The sequence below is a fragment of the Triticum urartu genome, chromosome 1A (genome assembly GCF_056163025.1).
Source record: "Triticum urartu cultivar PI428250 chromosome 1A, HENAU_Tu73, whole genome shotgun sequence".
Classification (NCBI taxonomy): domain Eukaryota; kingdom Viridiplantae; phylum Streptophyta; class Magnoliopsida; order Poales; family Poaceae; genus Triticum; species Triticum urartu.
In genome coordinates this window covers 24,988,731-25,012,083 of record NC_141873.1, presented here as the reverse complement: position 1 = coordinate 25,012,083, position 23,353 = coordinate 24,988,731, and the positions used below count along the sequence as shown (strand labels likewise).

Sequence of the window (23,353 nt, the reverse complement as noted above, 5' to 3'; positions counted from 1 at the left end):
GTTCACATCCTTTGTAAACTCACACACATATAATCCAGTCGACCGCCTCAGCGCACCAAGACGTAGGGTTGTTACTTCCTCTGTGAAGGGCGTGAACTCGTAAACTCGTGTGTACAACTACTCCATAGCTAGGATCTTGCCTCGTCATACCTAACCCCCATTCTACTGTCAGTCTTAGATCCACGACAACCACTAAATGAGTAGCAATGGTTACATGCATTGGTTGGTTTCTTTCAATCCTTGCATGCGTCAATTTAATGCACTTTGGAATGTGAACATGTGGTAAAAAGAAGTGAAAATAAGACTTATAATATGGAAAACCATAGAAAATGAGATGTGTCCAATAAACCGGAAAGGAGGGAGTAGTACGTATTAAAATCTCTATAAAGACTTATACTCCCTCCGTTTTTATTTACTCCGCATATTAGCTTTGGTCAAAGTAAAGCTTTATAGACTTTGACAACGTTTATAGACAAAAATATTAACATGTACAATAACAAATCAATACCATTAGATTCATTATTGAACGTACTTTTGCATCATATATATATTTCTTATCGTACATATTTATATTCTTTTCTACAAACTTGGTCAAATTTTATGAACTTTGACTTCAGTCAACTCTAATATGCAGAGTAAATAAAAATGAACGGAGTATTTTGCATGCATTTTCTCACATGAGAATGCATTAAATTTTGTGGTTGCCCATCCATCCATGCGCATGGAGCTAGCTTTTTAAGAGGGTTGAAAAAACGTGTAGACAATCGATGCAACTCTGAAACTTCCAACTGCTCTACCCCAACATTCAATTGCACAGCCTAAGTCTTAACTAGAAGCTCGCCATATGATAGTTTCCGAAGGGCGTCACCATGCTGTATATCTTGGGCGTATTTCCATAGTGTTTTCAAAAAAGTATATTCCTATGAGGACATGGAAGGGCTCCGATGCCCATGATAACCTTGCGTTGAAATAGTCCAGACTCCAGAGCAACGGTCATGAGCCCAGTTTGATCATTCACGAAGTGCCAGAAAAACTGCTCCAAGAGCATAGTATCTCGTTCCTTATTGCTAAATTTAGGTCATAGCCTATTTTCCCCTTTCATTGTACTAGAATCACGTATCATCACTTTATTAATTGTCTAGAACAATAGAATGAGGGAGAAAATGTGCACCAAACATGTTTAGTTGGTTGTCGTATTATTTCTCCTTTCAGTTTTAAGTGGTGGCCGTGCACCTTTTGGAGCCAGCCGAATATGTGTTATACAAAGTTGGAGATGTCCAGCCTGATCTAATTAAAAATCATTACTTAAGATTGCCTTTATTTTTCATTCACTCAAGTCAACTACCTAATTATGCAACATTGTATTTGAAGACGCATCGTGAATTAGCAAGACAACAATAGATAATTGTTACAAACATCTGGAGTACACACAACCATTTACACATAAGTTAGACAACTACTATTACACAATCAAATTCATTTCCACTAGATTACAATGAAATTTCTACAAACTCGATGTGCAAATTAATGAAGCAACAACACCAAAATTTCAATAGAAAGAAAACTACCACATATGTTTATTTACAGTGGGAATTTTTTTGACAATACTAACTCAAGGCGGCGGGAAGCTGGGAGCCCATGAAACGTGAGGATTTGCTCGACCTACAAACCTTACGTCCAATGGGCCGTCTCCTCTGCGGCGCACAACAGGGGCACGCCGCCCGCCGCATACACCACAGACCCACAAGGCCGCGGCCGTCAATCCGAGGGCGGACAATCGGAGGAGCCACTCAACCGGGCCTTCGTCATTGAGGTAGATAGTGGTGTTACCTGCCATGAGTTGCGCTTCGACGCACGCATGGCCCCGGCCACCGCGAACGTAGACGAGCTCTTGGTGGGCGGTCCGTGGAGGGGTGCGTGTTCGTCGGCAGGCGGAAGGCCCCTCTTGGCTGCGTGGCACGCGGACACGATCGGTGTGTGCGTGGTCGCCGGCGGCGGACGGCCAGGCCTCACGTCCCTGCGCGTCGGTGAAAGTCGCCGCGCGGTTGCGGCCGTAGCGCGCGCGGAAGGTGAACGTGCCCGGCCTGTCTGCCACGAAATTGTACGTCAAGGTGTGGCCCTTGATGCCATCGGCCGCCGCCGGCGTGCCAGTCTGCAGCCCCGTCAACCACCACCACAGGAATGAATCAATCGATCTGCGGTCAAAATCAACATCTAAAGCGCGGGCGGCAGAAGCTTGGGATTGGGTACTCACCTCGCCGTTGCCGTGCCATTGGATGGCGACGCTCCGGGCGAGGAGAGGCTTGTCGACGGCGACGGTGATGAGTACGGTGTCCCCCCGTACAGCGTGGAAGGTTGGGGAGGTAGCTTGGCGCAGTTCTGGGTCACGCCTCATGGCTTGGAAGCTAGGTCGTGGCTGCCCCACCTTCTCCTTGTGTGTGTGTGTCTCTCTCTCTCTGACGATGGGTAGTATATGAATTTGTTAGGTTTCGTAAGAAGGAAGCAGAGCGGACCCGGACGTGCAGCGGGCGTGGCGCGTTACGGTCGACGTCAAGCCGTAATCATCAATAGTTAGAGGTGCCAGGCACGAGCCGCCAACCAACGTGACACTTTCCAAAACAGCCATTTAATTGTTCTTTGCTATTTTCACGTTCTTTGTCCAAGGCTAGAAGCCACCTATTGCAAAGTCCACGCCATACAAAAACACTCCGGATAGCGAACCAACTTGTGGATGGACATTTAGGAGGACTATGGTGTCGCCAGCGCACCAAAGATCATGTCTTAGACTTGACAGTGGTGTTCGCATTTTTCTGAATTTATTTCAGATCTTCTGACGATGTGCGTTCAGTGGGAGTAGACGTTCCCGTCGATTAGGAAGGCCTTTGTGGTGACTACAATCCCAAAATGATGTGCCGGCTCAGTCTCGGAGGTGCTCATAGAGGTCGGTTGTGCATGCGTGCGTTCATATATATGAGTAGGTGTGTGAGCGTCTGCATCTGTACTGCGATTAAAAAACAAGAACACTCCGGACAAAAGTCTACATCCACATCTACACGTATCTATATCCTATATATATTAGACTAAGAAAAAACGTAAAGTTTCAGTTTCGCACTCCTATTCCGCTCGAACTTCGTCCGCGGGTACGCCTCCCCATCTCGTTCGTGGTTTTTCTCCAACATCGCACTATGGTCAATTGAAAAGAATGGTAGGAGAAAGGCACACAGGCATGCCTCTAGTGGGATCCCCAGCCGCTCTATGTCCTCCTTCCAAACCCTAGAGTCCAGGCGAGCCGTGGTGACATATGCTTGCGGCGGTTCAATCGAGGGCCTCAAGCACTGATACACGAGCCCTTGGAAGAGGCGATGCACCAACAAGGTGTATATGATCGTGGCTGCACGCAGCAGTGCTTACCTACTGCAGATGATAAAGCCGTCGTTCCCCGCCACCAAGGTATAGTTTGAGTTTTTTTCCCTCCTCTCCCCTTCCTCCAATCTTCACCCAACGAAGGAACTAGCGACACTCGCAATCATCTTCATCCATCGAGGTTGCTATTTCAACCTTGGGCCCCCTTGATCCGGAGCGGCGACTGGAGGAGGAATCGGCTGTAGTAGTGTTCCTGGTAGTCGGTGGCTCCTCGACTCAACGTATGTCATCATATGCTACACAGGTTCACCTCCAAATCAATCCTTTCTCTTGACGCTCGTTTCACGAACTGGTGGATCCGTGCAGCTATTGGTGTCTGCTCTCGTTCTTGGAGACATCTATGGTCTTATTGGATGGTTGTTAAGGTGTTGGCCTGTTATGCCTATGGCAGCAGTTCATCAGTTCAAGCCCAACACTAAGCTCAGAATGGACTTCGATCTAGGGGATAGGATGATCACCATCGACAACAACCATATCAAGCTCCAGATTTGGACATGGTCGTTTATGTTCTCTCATCTACTATAGCAATTAGTACCAGCTACATATGGAAGTGCCACTTGAAACTACATCATGACATATGAATTTGAGTTGCACAAGGTGTGTGATGACATAAACCTGTAATGTCGCATTCAACTGTCAAGGCAAACAATCACCTTCTGTGGTTTCTAAATGAGTGGATTTTCTATCCTACTACGTTGCTACACCTTCTATCTAGGCCACTCAACTTTGCATCAAGATCTGTCATGTCTTTACAAATTACATCGAAACTTCACTATTCTGTTTCTTTCAAACAAGAGAACATTTGATCATATTATTGAGATTCCCATATTATTTTAGACCAATTCACACGCATGTTAATGCTAGTAGTAGCAGTACGTTGTAATTATTGTTTCCTTGAATGACGTGTTCCATAATGTTATCATAATTTATAAGCTCGAAACTAATACTCATCAATTTCCATGACAAATTGGCCAATTTGACAAAATTCAAATATAGTTACAATCTTGTTTCACCTTGTTATTCTGTGAATGACATAAATTGGTGAAACTTTTCCTAGTTTTTTTTCGTCGATCTAGGATGGTAGACTTATTTCCTCTCGATATCTTTCTGGCAAATGAAACTAAGTATGTTCCTTTTAAAATACTATGTATGTGTTTCTAATATATTTGTATCAGCTTATGGTTAGTTACAATGTTCCCTGCTTCTTTATCTGATTATAAAATAATCAAGTATAACTATTTGAGTTATATGATTATTTGCTATTCTTTCCTTTTTCCTGTTTGCTCCTTCCCTCCTTTTTTTACATGTAGGGTGGTTATGACTTTGTTGGTTGGGGTGAATACCACAAGTAATTTCATAGATATGAGATTGAACAAGAATACGTCAAATATTGTGAATAATTGTCCAAGAAACTTGAGGTTGACGCATAGGCTAGATTAGTTGGCTTCGTAGAAGTGTTTCTCCGGAAGAAAAATGAAAGCCCATCAAATGGGACAGGCGGCCGACTCGCCACCACACATTTGGTGCATCATATTTATTTTTTAGGCAATGGTGCATCCTATTTAGTGGCGCACAACTATACGGGCAGACTTATTGCAGGGTTTCATTTGTGTCCTTCTCTAGCCGATTTTGGTAAGTTTATAGCACTTTCCTTGAACTGGGTTTTCCTTTCTTTTGCTTCATTTCCATTTTTTGGTTTAAATATTTTAATTCATGAACGTTTATACATATGTTTTCTTTCGTGTTTTTCTCTCTCTTTCTTTTCTTTCTCTTTCCTTTTACATTTAGAAATTCAAAACATTTTTTGAATTCATGCACAGTTTTTGAAATTCACGAACATGTTTTGAATTAGCAGACCTTTTCAGATTTGATGAACATAGTTTGAATTTTTTAAACAATTATTTCGAATTCCCTCTCATTTTTCAATTCGTGATTTATTTTGAAAATATGGAATATTTTTTTGACTCGACAAGGATATTCTGAAATTGGGAAACATTTTTTCAATTTGTGATTTTTAGAAAATTACGAACAATTTTCAAAAACTATTTTCTTTGAATTCATGAATATATTCCATATAAGTAATATTGTTTTAAATACAGGAACAGTTTGCTAAATTAAAATGATTTATAATTTTCTTGTATAATTTAGGAATTTAAAATATATTTGAAATTCATGAATAATTTTTAAATTCATGAACATAAAGGAAAAAATATAAATAAAAGGAAATAAGGAAAAAGAAAAACAAACAAAAATGAAAAGGCAAAGAAGAGAAACGGAAAGAAAACAGGGGCGTGCCGCCCTACACATGGGCCAACGTAGATTCGCGCATGGAGGAGTAGGGGTGCTTGTTAGCATGAGCTCCTTGCTAGCACATGACCATCAATTTTATTTGGGAGCTTGGATAGCTAAAACGCTGGCCGGTTCACATGAAATAATGGCGCCCAGAAGAGTTCAAGAGAAGCGAAAATTGGTTGCCACCACTTGAGGGGTTTGTCAAAATTAATGTTAATGCGGGTATTTCCGTTGATCCCAATCTTGGAACTGTTACAGCCAGTTGTTGTGGCAGGGATGGGAGCTACTTGGGAAGCTCTGTCCTAGTTGGAAATGGTCTCATTGAGCCATCCGCACTTGAGGCGCTGGCCTGCAGGGAGGTACTCTCGTTAGCACACGATTTGGGGATGTGAAACATACAAGTAGCCGCCAAAGTACTAGAGGCATTTATAGAGGAATTATCAGAGAGATTAGTGAGACATCAAAATGTTTTAATTCTTATGCGTTTAGTAATGAACAATTTCAAACTTTGAAGCTAATAATATAGCTAGGCTAGGGTTATCCCTTGCACTTGGCAGGCATGTTTGGTTATGGTTTTCATACGATTCAGTTGTAATCCTTGTTAATATTCTCAATGATCAATAAAGCCTACCTATCTTTGCTAAAAGAAATGTTAGCAAGAGCTCTCGATGGTCAACGTGGAAGCATATTGGTCGGCCCAACTGCATTTTTGGTTAATTGGTGGACCAACGACCTTTAACTATTGACCGTTTAATAAGGGAGCGCTAGCCATGCTGAGCTCACCATTGACTTCTTGAAAAAAGGAAAAAGTTCACAAAAATGAAAAGGTTCCAAAATTTTGAAAAAAGTTCAAAATATTGGAAACTTATCATCAAACAAAAAAGGTTCATGATTTGAAAAAAAGTTCAAGATTTGGAAATTTTGTAATTTTAAAAAATTCACACAAAATTTAAAGCAATTTGCATTTGGAAAAAGTTCATGAAATTGAAAAAACTAACAAAAAATTTTGAATTTTTATAAACTGTGAACAGTGATAATTTCACAAATTTATAAAAATGGTTAATGGAAAAAGAAAGAAAATTAAATAGAAAACCAAAAATAAAATTAAAATTAAAAATAGACCGAACACAAAATGAGAAAACAAACAAAACCCATGTTGGGGAAAAAGCCATAGGAAAAACGGCCCAAAAAACCGTAAGAACAATCATGGGAAGGTTAAAAAAACCTGGTGAAAAATACCTACATGGGATGCCTCATTTACGTACACAGCTAAGGATGGTAATTTTACCATTGGTACGGGTACCCGCGGATACCATAACTGCATGAGCAAAGTATAGACACAATTTTATACATGGGTAGAGTTCGTACCCTACCCATTAAGTCATGGGTAGCACACTGATGACCCACAACGAGGAGCAGAAGGAAATGACAAGCGATTTTCAGTAAGGTATTTTCTACAAGCACTAAAATTATCGGTAACAGGTAGTTTGATAGCAAAATAGTTTCTAACAAGTAACGAGTAGTAATAGTAATAATAGGTGCAGCAAGGTAGCCCGATCCTTTTTGTAGCAAAGGACAGGGCGGAACAGTCTCTTATAGTAAGTAAAACATTCTTGAGGACACATGGAAATTTCATCTAGTCAATTTCATCATGTTTGTTTGATTTGCGTTTGCTACTTTGCTAATTTGGTATGTTGGTGGACCGGTGCTTGGGTCTTTTTCTGACTTGAACAAGCCTCTCACTTATGATTAACCCTTTTGCAAGCATCCACAACTATGAAAGAAGAATTAAGATAAAATCTAACCATATTATTAAATATATAGATCCAAATCAGCCCCTTACGAAAATAACGCATAAACTAGGGTTTAAATTTCTGTCACTCTAGCAACCCATCATGTAATAACTACTACACAATGCATTTCCTTAGGCCCAAAGATGGCAAAGTGTCATGTACTCGACGTTCACATAACACCACTAAGGGAATCACAACATACATCATCAAAATATCAAACGAATACTAGATTCACATGATTACTTATGACAAGAGTTCTCCCATGTCCTCAAGAACAAAAGCAACTACTCACAAATAATATTCATGCTCAAGATCAGAGGGATATTAAATATCATAATGTATCTGAACATATAATCTTACATCAAATAAACCAACTAGCATCAACTGCAAGATGTAATCAACACTAGTAGTCACCCACATGTACCAATTTGACATTTTGATACAAAGATTGAACACAAGAGATGAACAAAGGTTTTGAGATAAGATGGTGCTGGTGAAGATGTTGATGAAGAGTGTTCCTCCCACTATGAGAGAGTTGTCGGTGATGACGATGACTTCAATTTCCCCCTCCCGGAGGGAAGTTCCCCCGGCGGAATAGCTCCGCCGGAGGGCAAAAGTGCTCTTGCCCAAGTTCCGCCTCTAGACGGTGGTGCTCCGTCTCGGAAGTCCTCTCTGTATTTTTTTTTCTAGGGCAAATGGGGCTATATACCAGAAGATAGGCATCGGAGGCTGGCCAAGGGGTAGGCGCGCCCCGGTTCGTAGTAGACACCTAGGTTTTCTCCAATAATTTTTATATATTCCAAACTATTTTGTAAGTCACAAACAATTTTTTATTTTAGGATATTTTTCAATTCATGACAATTTTTTGAATTGGTGAATTTGTTTAATTTTATTAACATTTTTAATACAAGAATTTTTTGAACAAGTCATGAAGTTTTTTGATTTCCCGACCTTTATTTTCAAAACTGTGAATATTTTTTGAAGAGGCGAATTTTTTTAAACCGTGAACATTTTGTAAATCCATAAACATTTATTAAACATTTTATTTCAAAATTCTCATTTTCCTAAAATTTTGTAACTTTTTTGAAGTCCCAAATTATTTAAATTCAAAAAGAAAAGACTGAAAAGAAAAATGGAAAATAAAAAAAAATTGAAGAACAGGTCGCCTAGACATGGGCCGGCCCAAACAGTCGCGCTGTGTCTTCTCCCAGCGCGCACAGCGCAGTATAGAAGGTCTTTAATGGGCCGGCCCAAGCTGGAATTCCCTAGTGTGAAACATTTTTTTCATCACTTATAGGTGGCATCGATGGTATTATTTTGCAACTTCATTGGCAATTTCGATGACGTACCGCCAGAAGCAATAGCCCCTTATAATATGTATAGATGTAGATATGGACTTGTCGGATGTTATTTGGTGAAGTGTGTCGTCATCTTGTGAGCCTATGTTAAAGTTCTCATCAATAATCAATTTTAGTTGAGATAATTGTCATGTATTCATCTATCTGTTATTTAGTTGAGATAATTTTTTTTTGATTATGGTATCGATGAATGTAAAATTGTAAATAAGCTGTGTAGTGTTTGATCTACCTGTTGGGTATCCAAGGGGTACGGGTATCCGTCAGGTATGGGTATAAGTAAAGTTTCATACCCGTGGATACGGGTATGGTTGGAATTTTATATGGGTATGAATATGATATTGCTCTACCCGTTTCATATCCTACCTATTGTCATCCTTATACACAGTTGGCGTTGCGCAGGTCCCCGTCTCCAACTGGCGCAGCAGGCGTCAAATAGGAGTTGGGCTTGTTAGCTGGCTTTCCACCTCACGGGCAGTTCCCACACCGTTTCCGTTGCTCATCCCCCAATCCGACTCACTCTGTCAACGAATCCCGATTTGATGCACTCCCCGTCTCCAACTTCACTTGACCCGCCCCGCCTCCATCAAATCGGACTGGCAGGGCCTTAGGAAGCTCCACAGTCGTTGCTAGGGTTTGGTGAGATGCCGCGGAATCAGATCGGCGACACGGTCTCCGGTGAAGTGGTGTCGCCGCCGAACCAAGTAGGGAATGGGAATCGGAGGGTCGGCCCGATCTCCGGTGCAGCGGTGCCGCCGAAGAAAGTCAGGGATCGAACGCCCATGTCGGCCCCTCCGCCGTCGAAGCAACGAAAGGATCAGACGGTCTACACGGTCTCCGGTGGAGTGGTGCTGCCGAAGCAAGTCGAGGGTTGGACGCCCGTGTCAGTCCTGTAAAATTGGTTGAAGCGTATACCTTCGCAGGGACACGTTGCGTGTTATTTATAGACCATAGATACAAGGAAGGTGGTTCAGGTTGTTACCGGATTGATCCTCAAGCCAACGATCTATACAAGATAAGGATCGATCTCAACTAACCTTAAACCACCTGAAGTACAACACACGCAACGCTACCCCAATCTATACGTGTACACGGTTTATACTGCACCACGTACATGTTACATTGTCTAACACTCCCCCTCAATCATAACTTACCAAGTTAAGATTGCTCTTGAAATCTTCCAGTTTGCGCCATGACAAAGCTTTGGTAAAGCCATCTGCAACTTGGTCATTGGTGGGAATGAAACGAATGTCCAACAGCTTCTTGGCTACTCTTTCTCTCACGAAGTGGTAGTCAACTTCAATATGTTTTGTCCTTGCATGAAATACTGGGTTTGCTGAAAGGTAAGTGGCACCAATATTATCACACCAAAGACATGCAACTGGTGAATGTGTCATACCTAACTCTTTTAACAGAGTTTGAACCCATATAATTTCAGCTATGGCATTTGCTAAAGCTTTGTATTCCGCTTCAGTACTGGACCTCGATACTGTTGCTTGTTTGCGTGCACTCCAAGATATCAAGTTTGGTCCAAAGAAAACAGCAAAGCCACCTGTGGACCTTCTGTCATCTGGACATCCTGCCCAATCTGCATCTGAAAAGGCACTTACCAATGCAGAACTTGACTTGGAAAATTTTAGTCCGGTGCTCATGGTTCCTCTAAGATATCTGAGAATTCTTTTTACTGCAGTCCAGTGTTCAAGTGTAGGAGAGTGCAAGAACTGACATACTTTATTGACAGAGAATGATATATCAGGCCTTGTTAAAGTCAAGTACTGCAATGCACCTACCACACTTCTATAATTTGTAGAATCCTGAGCTCCCAAGATTTCACCAGTTTCCTTAGAGAGCTTTTCAGACGTGGACAGAGGCATATTCGACACTTTGCAATTCATCATACCAGCACGCTTTAATACATCTGATACATATTTTTCTTGAGTTAGAAGTATACCATCCTTGACTTCCTTCACCTCTATTCCCAAGAAATAATGCAAGTCACCGAGATCCTTTAAGGCAAAATCCCTTCTGAGATCTTCCAATAACGCTGTAGTTCCCTCCTGTGAAGAGCTAGCCACAATAATGTCATCGACATACACAAGCATAAAGATGATGATTTTGCCTTTGTGATAAAAGAATAATGAAGTGTCAGCCTTTGATGGTCTGAAGCCAAGCCTTTGAAGTTTTTCACTTAACCTAGAATACCACGCTCTAGGTGCTTGCTTCAACCCATACAAGGACTTATCAAGCTTACAAACATAGTGTCGCTTGTTTTTCACCTCATACCCAGGAGGTTGTCTCATATACACTTCTTCCTCTAGAACGCCATGAAGGAACGCATTCTGCACATCCAATTGACGAAGACTCCAACCTTTTGATACTGCAATAGATAGAACAAGTCTAACAGTAGCAGCTTTAACAACTGGACTAAAGGTGTGCTCGTAGTCAATGCCATATCTTTGTTTAAAACCTTTTGCAACTAGCCTGGCTTTGTATCTGTCTATTTCTCCTGTAGCTTTTCTTTTAACTCTATAAACCCACTTGCAATCAATAATGTTTCTGCCCTTGGCCGGAGGAACTAAGTGCCAAGTCTTGTTCTTGATTAATGCACCATATTCCTCATCCATTGCATTTTTCCATTTTTATTTGCAAAGGCTTCATGTAGACTATTTGGTTCTTCTGTGGTAGCAAGACCAGCAAACTTAGTTTTACCATACCTGACCGTACCATCTGTACGTACTTTGGGTTTTGTAATACCATGCTGAGATCGTGTACGCCGAGTTTGTTCGGATGCAGCAGCCGTTGGCGCAGAAGATCCCGCAGCTGGCGCAGAAGATCCCACTGGATTTGTCACAGAGGAGCCAGGCGCACCTGATCTGAGGCAGATCCCGACAGGATCAGCGGCAGACGCGTCAGGCGCGGCTGATCCGAGGTGGATCCCGACCGAGTCAGGGGCAGATGCGGCGGACCCAGAGATGTTGTCGAGGGCCCGCCTTTCCCCCGCATCGATGCGCGGTGCAGAAGCCGCCATTTGGCGCGGAGAGCCAGCCGTGTCGCCCCTGGACCCGCCTGATCCAGAGTGCGCTGTGGGGCTGCTCCCAGAGGGCCCGCAGTCAGCGGCAGTGAGCGGAGACGAGGGCGTGGACGTGTCGCGGGAGCGCGTGAGCGGGTCGCTGTCCCCACCTGCAGGCGCGGCGGTCGAGGGATTTCGCTCGGGATCGCCGCCTGCAGACCTGTCGCTACCAGCACCTGGATCCTCCTCGTGTTCTGCGTCAGGCTGCTGCATAAAATCATGACACACAACAGGATTTCCTCCAAAATTTATGGCAGGATTTGCATGAAAATTAACCGATGGATTAGCACTAATTTCATCCCCATGATCAAGAGGCTCTTTGGTGACAGAATTGTCAGGAAGAAGAAGAACTTCTGACCTAAGAAGAGCACCGGCATTTGGGTTTAGTGAAGCAAAGGGAAAGACGGTTTCATCAAATACGACATCACGAGATATGTAGACCCGTCCGGCGGCTACATCCAAACACTTGAACCCTTTATGAAGATTGCTATATCCAAGAAAAACACAACGTTTGGAGCGAAATTCAAGCTTCTTAGAGTTGAATGGGCGGAGATTAGGCCAACATGCGCACCCAAAAGTGCAGAGAGCATGATAGTTTGGTTTTTCTTGGAACAGTCGTTCGAGAGGTGTTTCAAGATTTATCACCTTAATGGGAGTTCTATTGATAAGGTATGTGGCAGCTATAAAAGCCTCATCCCAAAATTTTAATAGCATGGAGGCATGTGCTAATAGTGAAAGTCCAACTTCCACAAGATGCCGATGTTTCCTTTCGTCCGATCCATTTTGCTGGTGTGCGTGGGGGCAAGAGACGTGATGGGTGATGCCAATTTGCCAGAAGAAGGAGTTTAAACGCTCGTACTCACCACCCCAATCTGTTTGCATGGTGATGATTTTACGATTAAAGCGTCGTTCAACAAGAGCTTGGAATTCATGAAATATTTTGAACACTTCAGACTTATGTTTAAGAATGTAAATCCAAGTGAACTTGCTGAAATCGTCGATGAAACTCACATAATAATTCTTCCTATTAATAGAATCTCGGGCAGGCCCCCATACATCAGAAAAAACTAGCTCTAAAGGAGCATTGGAAACACTAATGGAATTCGGATAGGGGAGTTGGTGACTTTTGCCTTTTTGGCAAGCATCACATATACTCTCTTTATTGAACTCACTATTTGAAAAGGAAATTTTATTCTTCCTAAGAACATGCTGAACGATTGTCGACGAAGGGTGACCTAATCGGCTGTGCCACCTTGATGGAGAGACCTTGGTGACACCAAACGCCTGCCTGCCCGAGCTCAAAGGTGCAGATGAGAGGGGATAGAGGCCACCCCTACATCTGCCTTGGAGGAGGGTTTTCTTCGTTGCCTTGTCCTTGACAAAGAAATAGTGTGGATGAGTTTCAAGAAAGGCATGATTGTCATGTGATAATCGATGAGCAGAGATCAAGTTCTTGGTTGCTTCAGGAACATGCAATATGTCTTTAAGATGAAGATTGCGAGTGGGGGTATGAATATAGGCTTGACCAGCATGGCTAATTTTCATACCTGCGCCGTTGGGCATGTTCACTTGATCCTGGCCGGAGTACTTCTCCCTCATGGTGAGCTTGTCAAGCTCACTGGTAATGTGATCTGTAGCCCTGTGTCGACGTACCAGTTGGTGTCGACCCCGTAGGAGCTGGTGTTGGTGTTGACAGCTGCTGCGCTCTTCTCCTTGGTGAACGCGATATCGAAGTGGCGGTAGCACTCCATAGCAACGTGATTGGGCTTGGAGCAGATCTAACAGAAGACTTCAGGTAGATCGTTGCGGCCTCCTCCTTGGCCGCGACCTCCACGGCCTTGTCCGCGGCCGCCACCTCCACCTCTGCGGCCTCCGCCACGCCCACCCCCTCGTCCACCGCGACCGCCGCCATGGGAGACGGCGTTGGCAGAGGAATGGGAGGATTGGTGCCCGCCATCGAACATGGCGAGCCTGTTCTCGAAGCCGACGAGGAGGGAGTAGAGCTCGTTCACCTTGATTGGCTCGGCCCTGGCGCACAGGGAGGAGACGAAGCCCATGTAGTCGAAGTCGAGGCCGGCGAGGATGTATGACACCATGTCATCGTCGGTGAGGGACTTCCCAACGGAGGCCAGCTCATCTCCGAGCGCCTTCATGCAGCCGATGTACTCGGCTACAGTTGAGGTGCCCTTCTTGGTGTTTGACAGGGCGATCCTCGTGTTCACCACGTGTGCCTGGGTTTGGGAGATGAACATCTCCGTGATGGCAGTCCATGCTGCCGAGGCCATGGTGCAGTGGGCGATCTGGATCATCACAGGAGGTGAGACTGAATTGAACAGAAAACTCAGAACCTGGGAATCCTTCGCCCTGGCGATCTCATACGCCGGGTTGGGCGCATCTGTTGGCTTGCCCTCCTTGTCCATGAGCTTGGGCGCCGGCTCTTCTTTGTCGGGGTTGATGTAGGCGACGAGCTGAGCGCCGCGGATGGCAGCAATCGCCTGAGCACGCCACACCAGGAAGTTAGAGCGATGGAGGCGATCGGCGATGGGAATGAGGGCCGGTGCAGCGGCGGCGGCGGTGGAGCTTGAGGCCATGGCTAGGGTTTTGGGATGTGCTAGAGGTTAGGCTCTGAATACCATGTAAAATTGGTTGAAGCGTATACCTTCGCAGGGACGCGTTGCGTGTTATTTATAGACCATAGATACAAGGGAGGTGGTTCAGGTTGTTACCGGATTGATCCTCAAGCCAACGATCTATACAAGATAAGGATCGATCTCAACTAACCTTAAACCACCTGGAATACAACACACGCAACGCTACCCCAATCTATACGTGTACACGGTTTATACTGCACCACGTACATGTTACATTGTCTAACAAGTCCCTCCGTCATCGCCGAGCCAAGATGGAAATCGGAGGGTCAGCACCGTCTCCGGTGGAGAGGTGCCGCCGGTGTCGGTCCCTCCGGCGCCGAAGCAACGCAGGGCTCAGACGGTCGGCTCGGTCTCCGGCAGAGAACCCTCGCTGCAGATGCACGCCACACAACAAGGCAGACCGGCCAGTTCCTCGAAATCTAGGGCATGTTCGGCTCTCCGCGGTAACACTAGTTTGCATGCTCGTAAGCCATCAGCTGCTGCAACCAAAACTGGTGTACAGGCGAAGCCAAAGAAGACCAAAGAGCTGGAAGAAGCTGAGAACGAAATCAGAAAACTGAACAAATTGCGCTTGGGAGACGATATCAGCAACGAACAGTATCATGTTTATCTTAATCAGCTGCCTCGCAAGCCTGATGTCGACGTCTGCACCAAGCTGGATGCCGTGCAGCTCAAGGAGCTCAATGTGCGCCATGCGTTGTATCGCCGCAAGTATTATCAGGTTCGGTTCCCATAGTCTCGCAGTTAATTACTACTTGTTATGTGCTGCGTATGCTAGTTGGTAACACACAGTTAATTTAATCTCATGACTGATCTCATTGTCTATAGCTGTCACAACACGTGCCTGAGGATAAGCTTTGCTATGATAAACTGAAGGAGGACTACCCCCCTGGCCATCGTCCTGTGGGGCAGAGATCTTTTAAGTGCTCTGAGGAAGATGGCGAATTAGATTGGTCTTTCCACCCTGACTACTGCAAACTTGCTGGCCTGGAGGACTACCAACGGCTGGTCCCTCGAAATTATGTACGTATGTCTTCTTTTTTGGGCAAGTTGTATGCATCGGTTTATGTTCTTTTGATCTAGTATGATAAGCCAATTTTTAAGCTCAGACACTACACGCCAAAATGTAGATCCAAATCTTTATATGGCGATGTAGTTATTTAACCTTGTAAAAGGTTAAAAAGGCCGTTTCAGTATTCCTGTTATATTCTTGGGATCCTTTTATTGTTTTAGACCAATTCACACGCATGTTCATGCTAGCAGTAGTTGTACGTTTTAATTATTGTTACCTTGAATGAAGTGTTCCATAACGTTGTCACAGTTTTATAGGCCAGAAAGTAATACTCATGAATTTATATGACAAACTGTACTCAGGAGAATCTTGTTTCACCTGATTGCCTTTTACGTGATTATTACTACCTTATCGTGTTAATAATAAAATAGTGAAACTGTTCTTAGTTTTTTTTTTCTTCTATCAAGGATAGCAGACTATATTATTTCCTTTAGATGACCTTTTGGCAAATGTATCCTAACTTATAAATGGTCAAGTATAATTATCTGAGTCAGCTGATTGTTTGCTATTCTTTCTTTGTTATTGTTGGCTAGCTCTCTGATGCTTTTTGATGTAGGGTGGATTTGAGTATGTCAATTGGGATGAGTACCACAAGGATTGTCATAGCTATGAGATAGAACAAGAATATATCAAATTTTGTGAAGAATTGTCCAAGAAACTTAAGTTATGCACCATAGATATGATAAAGTTACTCAAATTTGGATTATTGTTTTTAACTAACAAGCTTTCTTTGTATCATGACAGTGGATTGAAGCTTATGTGTTAAATAAGCCTCCATCTCTTATGGTAAGTACGTCGATACAAAAACACATGGACTGACACTATATATGTCAATATACATACTTTAGCATGATCTAATTACTCTTCTATTTTAGTGGGGAAAGATTTTGACCAGAGGAACTTACCAAGCAATCAAGATCACTACTGACTTCTCGAAGTTATACGATGGCTTAGCCTTTTCTGGCTTCTACGTAGGGTCTCTCGTACACTTGTTATTTTCATTTAGGTGTTTTGTATTTAACAATTGCATATTATTTTAATTCAGGAGTGGTTAGATAGCATGGGTTTTGATGTGTGTTGCTACAACGAGTTTGATGGTCTCTATTACGAGATTTGGCAAAGGTACAAGATGGAGGTTAGTACTGAACAACCAAGCAACGATTGAATGATTATAACTCTCATATTTTGATGCTTTGTGATGCAATTTCATTTTCTCTCTTTGAACAATTAACAGAAGAAATTCAGAGATGCTTTGTGTGAAGTCTATGAACTTAAAATGTTTCCGTTACGCCAAGAAAGAATGAGACGTGCACTGGAGAATGACACATTCTGCTCCGACTTGGAAGACGAGGTAATTTGTTTTCCTTTTACAGATCGTTTTCAAATTCACATAATATTCATTATTAGAGGTGTTTTATATGCTGCTCTTTTTCATCCTTTTCCTTTTTCAGTTTCTTGCTTGCACAGCTTGCCTCGAGGAAGTAAGTGTCGTTCTGTGTGTCTCACACTCTTAAGACATGTTTGGATGCAAAGTGTTTTTATAGCTTTTTATGAATACCATGATTTCTGATAAGAACAATATTTACTTTGTGGCGTTTAGACCTAGTAAATATCACAATTTTACAAGCTGCGGTATTCCCAATACTATGGTATTTTGGGAGTATTAAAAAATTTACTCCCGCACTATTTTCTCTAAATAGATAAACAACTGCATGGGATGTTTTAGTAAGTGTCGCTACCCTGATTTTGTGTCCACTAGTTTGGATCTTAGGCATCATCCACTAGGCAGTCAGCTACCAGTGTTACAACATATATATGTTGCTTTGAAACTGAGTTACATAGTAGAGAATATATAAGTATGGATCTGCTATGTTAGTTTATGTACTAAGCGAGTTAACCAAACAATTGTCTTTCAACATGCACTTGCATGCTCAAAAATTAGTTTGGTTTTTTTCTTATGATAGCTATGGAATGCAAAATAATTCAGTAATTCGTTTGTCATGCATATATATGTGTATACACTATACACTTTATGCAGTAATTAAAATTAATTCAAAAAATATTAAAATTAATTCCTAAAATTTAAATTTTGCAGAATTTCTGTTCTAATGATATACTATAGAACTGCATAACAAAGAATTATATAATTGTTATTTAGAAACATTGTTATGTGGCTAAGTATGATAGCAAACTAATAAAAATATTATACTAATTAAAAATGTAATATGATACAATTAATTTAAAATAAGTATAAAATTTTAGTACGAATAAATTATTATTTTATAATGATTTACACTGGCCACTTCAATAACTATATCCCCATCCTTTTTGTTGGGTTAGCTTTCTTATTGTGGGCAACTTCAACCAGTATATCTTCATCCTTTTTTTGTTACTCTAATTATGTAATTGATCCATTTCTTTTTACTTGTTTATTAGTCTTTAGAGACCAGCATCTTAAATAGTTCAGCATTAGATACCATTTCACAATTTGGACTTCGGTTTATGGGCAAGTTTTGAATTTGTAGGTTGTTCATACACTTCGATATCAGCTAGTGAATCCTCGTTTTTATGAAAATTCAATGTTGGCTAAAAGCTTTTTGAAGATGCCTTCAGGCCAAAGTTTTAATAATCTACATCGGGTGTTCCCTGGAATTGTCATGAATCTAAAAAGTCCAAATGATTTGCATTTTTGACATTAATGAAGACCTGTACTAATAAAAACATACTGCATGTGAAGGTGGTTAAAGAAGAGTATCCTTATCTTGTAGCTTGCACCGAACCGTATACAAGCCGGTTGATGGATTATCTAAGATCGTTGAAGTCCAATCTTGGTGATGCCACATGTCACCTTTCAAGAGTGCTTCCCTCAGTTCAATTGCGAACAGTTGTGCGGTAAATCCTATTTACTTGTATTTCTAACTACTATTTTTTCTGTAAGGGCTTTACAAGTTTATGTGATGTTTTTTCAGCGAAATATGTGATGGTATTAGACAGTTGATACTGTACCAAAGATATCATGAGAACTTTTCGCTTCAAAACACATAATGCATGTTGTACAGCTCACCGACTTAAAAAAAACAAGGTAATGAATCATAGTCCTCTATGCCTAGTTCCTGCCCCAAGCCTCCTCCCAGTTCCCATCTCCTAAATCAAACATCGGTACTTGTTAAGAGTTATGTAACAATCTAGCTGATCAATCAAAGCACTCAATGAAACAAGATTAACTTGAATCAAACAAAAGTACTTGTTAAGAGTTATGTAACAATCTAGTTGATCAATCAAAGCACTCAATGAAACTAGATTAACTGGGAAAACTGGAACATGCTAGACTGACTTCAACTTAATACTTGGAGTACATTGCATTGCCCCAACCCCTTTACTAGGTTTTGCAGTACCATCTGCTGCAGTTTGAATTGTTCCATTGCACAGTTGGGAGTGTTTTCTAGTCTCTTCCTGTGCTATAGTAGCAATGGCATCTCTTAGTGACGGCGTCTGAACTTGTTGCATTGAGATAGCCCTTCAATTCTCAAACATGGTGTCCAGTCCCTTCAGAATGCTAAATAAGAAAACAAAAACTTCAGTAAATACTGCCATCGCCAAATGCATCATTGTATTTGTACACTATTTCCTACCTACAACCAAAAGTACTATGATTTTCCAATAGTGTAGGTTTATAAATACTCGGCATCCAAACAAAACCTAGATCGAAACCATCTGAACATTGTTCTTGTATCTGATGCTATACCTGACCATAGTTTCCAGATGACAAAAGCCAGATTTTAGAGGATAAAGCCCGGGAGTTGATTGCAGAGGCACTTAGAAAGGAGGTACTTTAAACTATATTCACCATCCTGTATCAAGTTTCAACTATATAGTTTACTTAAGTGGAGTTCCTGTTTTTTTCAGACGTAGAAACCAAAGTTCTATGAGGATTATTGTAGGAAGAAGATAGATATTGCTCAAGCTATTGGATTAATTTCCAGCATACCGTCTTAACTGTTGGTCTTTCTGATTCACACCATTTCATTTGTAGATATGCAGCCTAACTGCCACTATTATATATACTAAGTAATTGTCACGTGGCATGTACATGTAGAATTCAGGGAATGTAACTTAAAAACTTGGATATTTTTTCATTCTCCCCTTTTCTTGGTGATTACTCTTTCTTAGTAACATATCTCCTCAAAGAAATCGCCTTCCATGTCATGGTAGTTCTTCATTTGATGACCATGGAATGCATCTTGACAGTGTACTTCACAAGCGCTTCAAGAGTGTTCAGCTTCTGTTGGGCACTTACACAAGAATGGTGATCAAAAGCTCCTCCAAGCAAACGACGTATAGCTTTAATCCAACTGCAATGACAAATCACAGGACCTTTCATTACTTGAACCCACATGACTGTCTTGTAACGTTGAAATTTTGGCTTGGCTTTGGAAAGGGCTTCTTTTTCCCATTTGAATAAATCTTGTTGGATTCACATCACATACTAGCTTATTTTACTGTTATATAGATAGACCTTGTTAAAAATAAGAGATTACATATTATCATAGAAATATCTGCAAGGAGTTACTGTTTGCTTTACTAGTCGAGAACATACATATAAAATTATTATTATATGATTGAAAAAATATATACAAAGTAGAAATGTGTGGATTTTTAGCAGATGTTCACATTTTCAAAATCATGAATATGTCATTTTTATTTCGCTCACATGTTAAATTATTTCATCATCAAACTCTACACATGTGTAGTATGCATATCCATATTATCATATCATATTTACTACAGAATTTTTTTAACTTCAAAAATATGATTTTCAAACTTCAAAATAAAATGCTCACTGGCAACCGTTCTCTAAAAATGCGTAGTCATGTATAGACCTTAAATGTGGATGGCGTGTAGGAATACCAAACAATATAGTATAACCTTAAATGAGGAGGTCAGTGACACGAGCGTGTTTTTGTCTCAAAGAAACTATTGTTAAACAAAAACCAGGCCATTCTCTCCAGCAGCATCGCATGGATATACAAAACACGGTCCTAAGGTACTATCCATGTTCACATTCATTATTTCAACAACAGAAGAGGTGGCATTCATAAATAAAATCTCCCCTGTGGATAAGGAGAATTGACAGTTCTCCAATTGCTATACATACAAATCTACAAAATTTGCTTGGGCTATACTCACATTTCAAACGTCAGGACAACCTATCTTTATAGAAAAGAGGGCTCGATGAACACAGCGGTTTCCATACATTGCAATGGTGATGTTTTTTACGGCATCAGCGAGCCGCCCGTTGGGTTCTATAAATAACGTTGCAATAATCACTTTTCTTTACCTAGCAGAAGGCTTTCAAATGTAGGAGGCGATGGTGATGGCGATACCAATGTATTTGGAGTCGGTCCTCCACTGTTACATCCAAGTTGCATATTTTCATTGTTAACTTCCGCCAGCAATGCGATGGCAAAGCCCTTCTTTAAACAGAAAACAAAAATCAAAGTGCGTGATACTGCAATTAATGGTTTAGGTTCTAAGATGGTGCTTCTCCTGACCTTCTGATATGTTTGCATGCGCTGGGGTTTGGCAACAACAAATCCATGGGCTAGTGCTAACCTTGAACAACCTCAATTCTTCGGTGATGTGAGACAACTCTGATTAGAGCTTAACTTCAAGATGCTAGAGAATATCTGACCATGATGTTTTCCGTAACAGAGCTTTTTGGCATTTCCTATGCTCAGACAGGCTGATATCAGCAATGATTGTTAAGTTTTGATTCTGCATGTAAAACAAGGCACTTAGACTGGCTGATTCAATAGCTCCTAAGTCGATGGATAGTAGGCTCCACAAAAATCCATCATTTCCAAGCATGACTTGTTTATGTGAGCTGGAACATGAAATTCAGTTGTGTGTTCCTTCTTCATAAGTGGTGGTCTGGTCAACTATCACTAGTAGAAAAGGGGGCTTTGGTCCAGGCCGGGTAAGCCCATTAGTCCCGGTTCAGTCCAGAACCGGGACCAATGGGTGCATTTATCCCGGTTCGTGCGGCTAAGGCATTAGTCTCGGTTCACCTGGACCCTTTAGTCCCGGTTGGTGCCACAAACCGGGACTAAAGGGTGCGATGCCCATTGGTCCCGGTTGGTGGCACCAACCGGTACTAAAGGTTAGACCTTTAGTCCCGGTTGGTGCCACCAACCGGGACTAATGGGCTTTGAGGCATTAGTACCGGTTCATGGCACGAACCGGTACTAAAGGTCCCATTTTCAAACTCCCCCCCCCCCTGACCGCCTTTTCAGTTTTAGAAAAAACAAAAGAAAATGATGGAAATGTCAATAAAAATAAAATAAAATAAGTTTTCCATGTGATATGTGGTCTAGTTGTTGGGAAAATTTACAAATATGAATTTCGACTTTATTTACAAAATCTCTCTGGAATTTGTAAAATGGGCATAACTTTTGCATACAAACTCGGATTAAAAAGTTTTTTATATGAAAAATCATCTACTCGAAAAGTTACATCTGATGGAGACCGCCTACGGCCTGTTTGCAAATTTGTAGAATCCTCAAATTCCAAAAGGAAAAAAAGTTATGCTCAAATTTCAGTTTTTTTAAATTTTCAGTAAATCTGGTCAAACTACTTATTCAAGAAGTATTAGTGTTACTAAATAATTATTCAAGAATATTAGTGTTATTAAATAATTATTTCACCATTTTTGAATTTTGGTCAAATCTGGTCAAACTATGATCAAACTATGGTCAAACAATGGTCAAACTACTTATTCAAGAAATATTAGTGTTACTAAAAAATTATTGTTTTTTAGAACAATAGTTTTAAACTCAAACAGTGAAATATGTGACTTCATGCTCAAGCTAAATTCCTAAGGGTTAATAGGATTGACATCTTACTATTGTCAGGAAAACAACAAGTGCAGACTTGGAAACGAGGGAGAATAGAACCCGGAAGTTAAGCGTGCTCAGGCTGGAGTAGTGAGAAGGATGGGTGACCGTTCGGGAAGTTAGATAATTTGGAATGATGAGGGGTGATTAGAGATTAAATTGAGCAGTGATGAGGGGTGATTAGAGATTAGAGGTTAAAATAATTCAGAAATTTGAAAATAAAAAAATTTCAAAAAAAAAACAGAAAAAATTTTCAAAAAAAATCAGAAACCAACCGGGACTACAGGTGGACCGGCCACGTGGAGGGCCTTTAGTCCCGGTTCAGGGCATTAGTACCGACCTTTTAGTCCCGGTTCCAGAACCGGGACTAAAGGCCCTTACAAACCGGGACTGAAGGCCCTTTTTCTACCAGTGTATAAGGCCAAGAGCATCTACAACTTGCTTTAGTATAAGGTGACTGTTTATAGTGATAGGGGTTGCATGTAACTTCATATAGAAAGCAATACACGCAAAAAAGTAATGCATTAAAAACGTACATCATATTGGAAAAGAGCACAGAAGTCCAAAACAGAAACAAAAAATGACGAATTGCAAAGAAGCACATAAGCAATGAGATCTAAATGTGGGGAGCAGATGGACAAATCGCTGCTCATCCATCTAAGAAGAAACAACCCCGATGTCCCTCCTGATTATAGACTTCGGACCTCCTTTCGGTTTGCTGCATATATATAACCAAGCACACAGACAGAAAAATTTAACTGGATTCTAAAGCACAAGGAAAAATAGAGGATATATTGTTGTCAT

General features: G+C 41.4%; 1 protein-coding gene and 1 pseudogene across 1 annotated transcript; one reads left to right on the top strand and one right to left on the bottom strand.

Annotated features, from left to right (window-relative positions):
• Positions 1-1,383: 1,383 nt before the first annotated feature.
• Positions 1,384-2,439, bottom strand: LOC125542937 (uncharacterized). Its single transcript, XM_048706191.2, has 2 exons — positions 2,255-2,439; positions 1,384-2,152 (listed from the first exon to the last, which is right to left on the bottom strand). Exons 1-2 carry the CDS (start codon positions 2,393-2,395, stop codon positions 1,613-1,615), a joined length of 681 nt encoding a protein of 226 aa, XP_048562148.1. The 5' UTR covers positions 2,396-2,439; the 3' UTR covers positions 1,384-1,612.
• A 12,083-nt stretch (positions 2,440-14,522) lies between these two features.
• LOC125532584 (uncharacterized) lies at positions 14,523-19,668 on the top strand (annotated as a pseudogene).
• Positions 19,669-23,353: the final 3,685 nt, after the last annotated feature.

Excerpts from the sequence above, each read along its gene's own strand:
- LOC125542937 (XM_048706191.2), bottom strand. The coding sequence starts at position 2,395 with ATGAGGCGTGACCCAGAACTGCGCCAAGCTACCTCCCCAACCTTCCAC. Across the intron at positions 2,153-2,254 it reads AATGGCACGGCAACGGCGAG|ACTGGCACGCCGGCGGCGGC; the intron begins GTGAGTACCCAA and ends ACGGGGCTGCAG.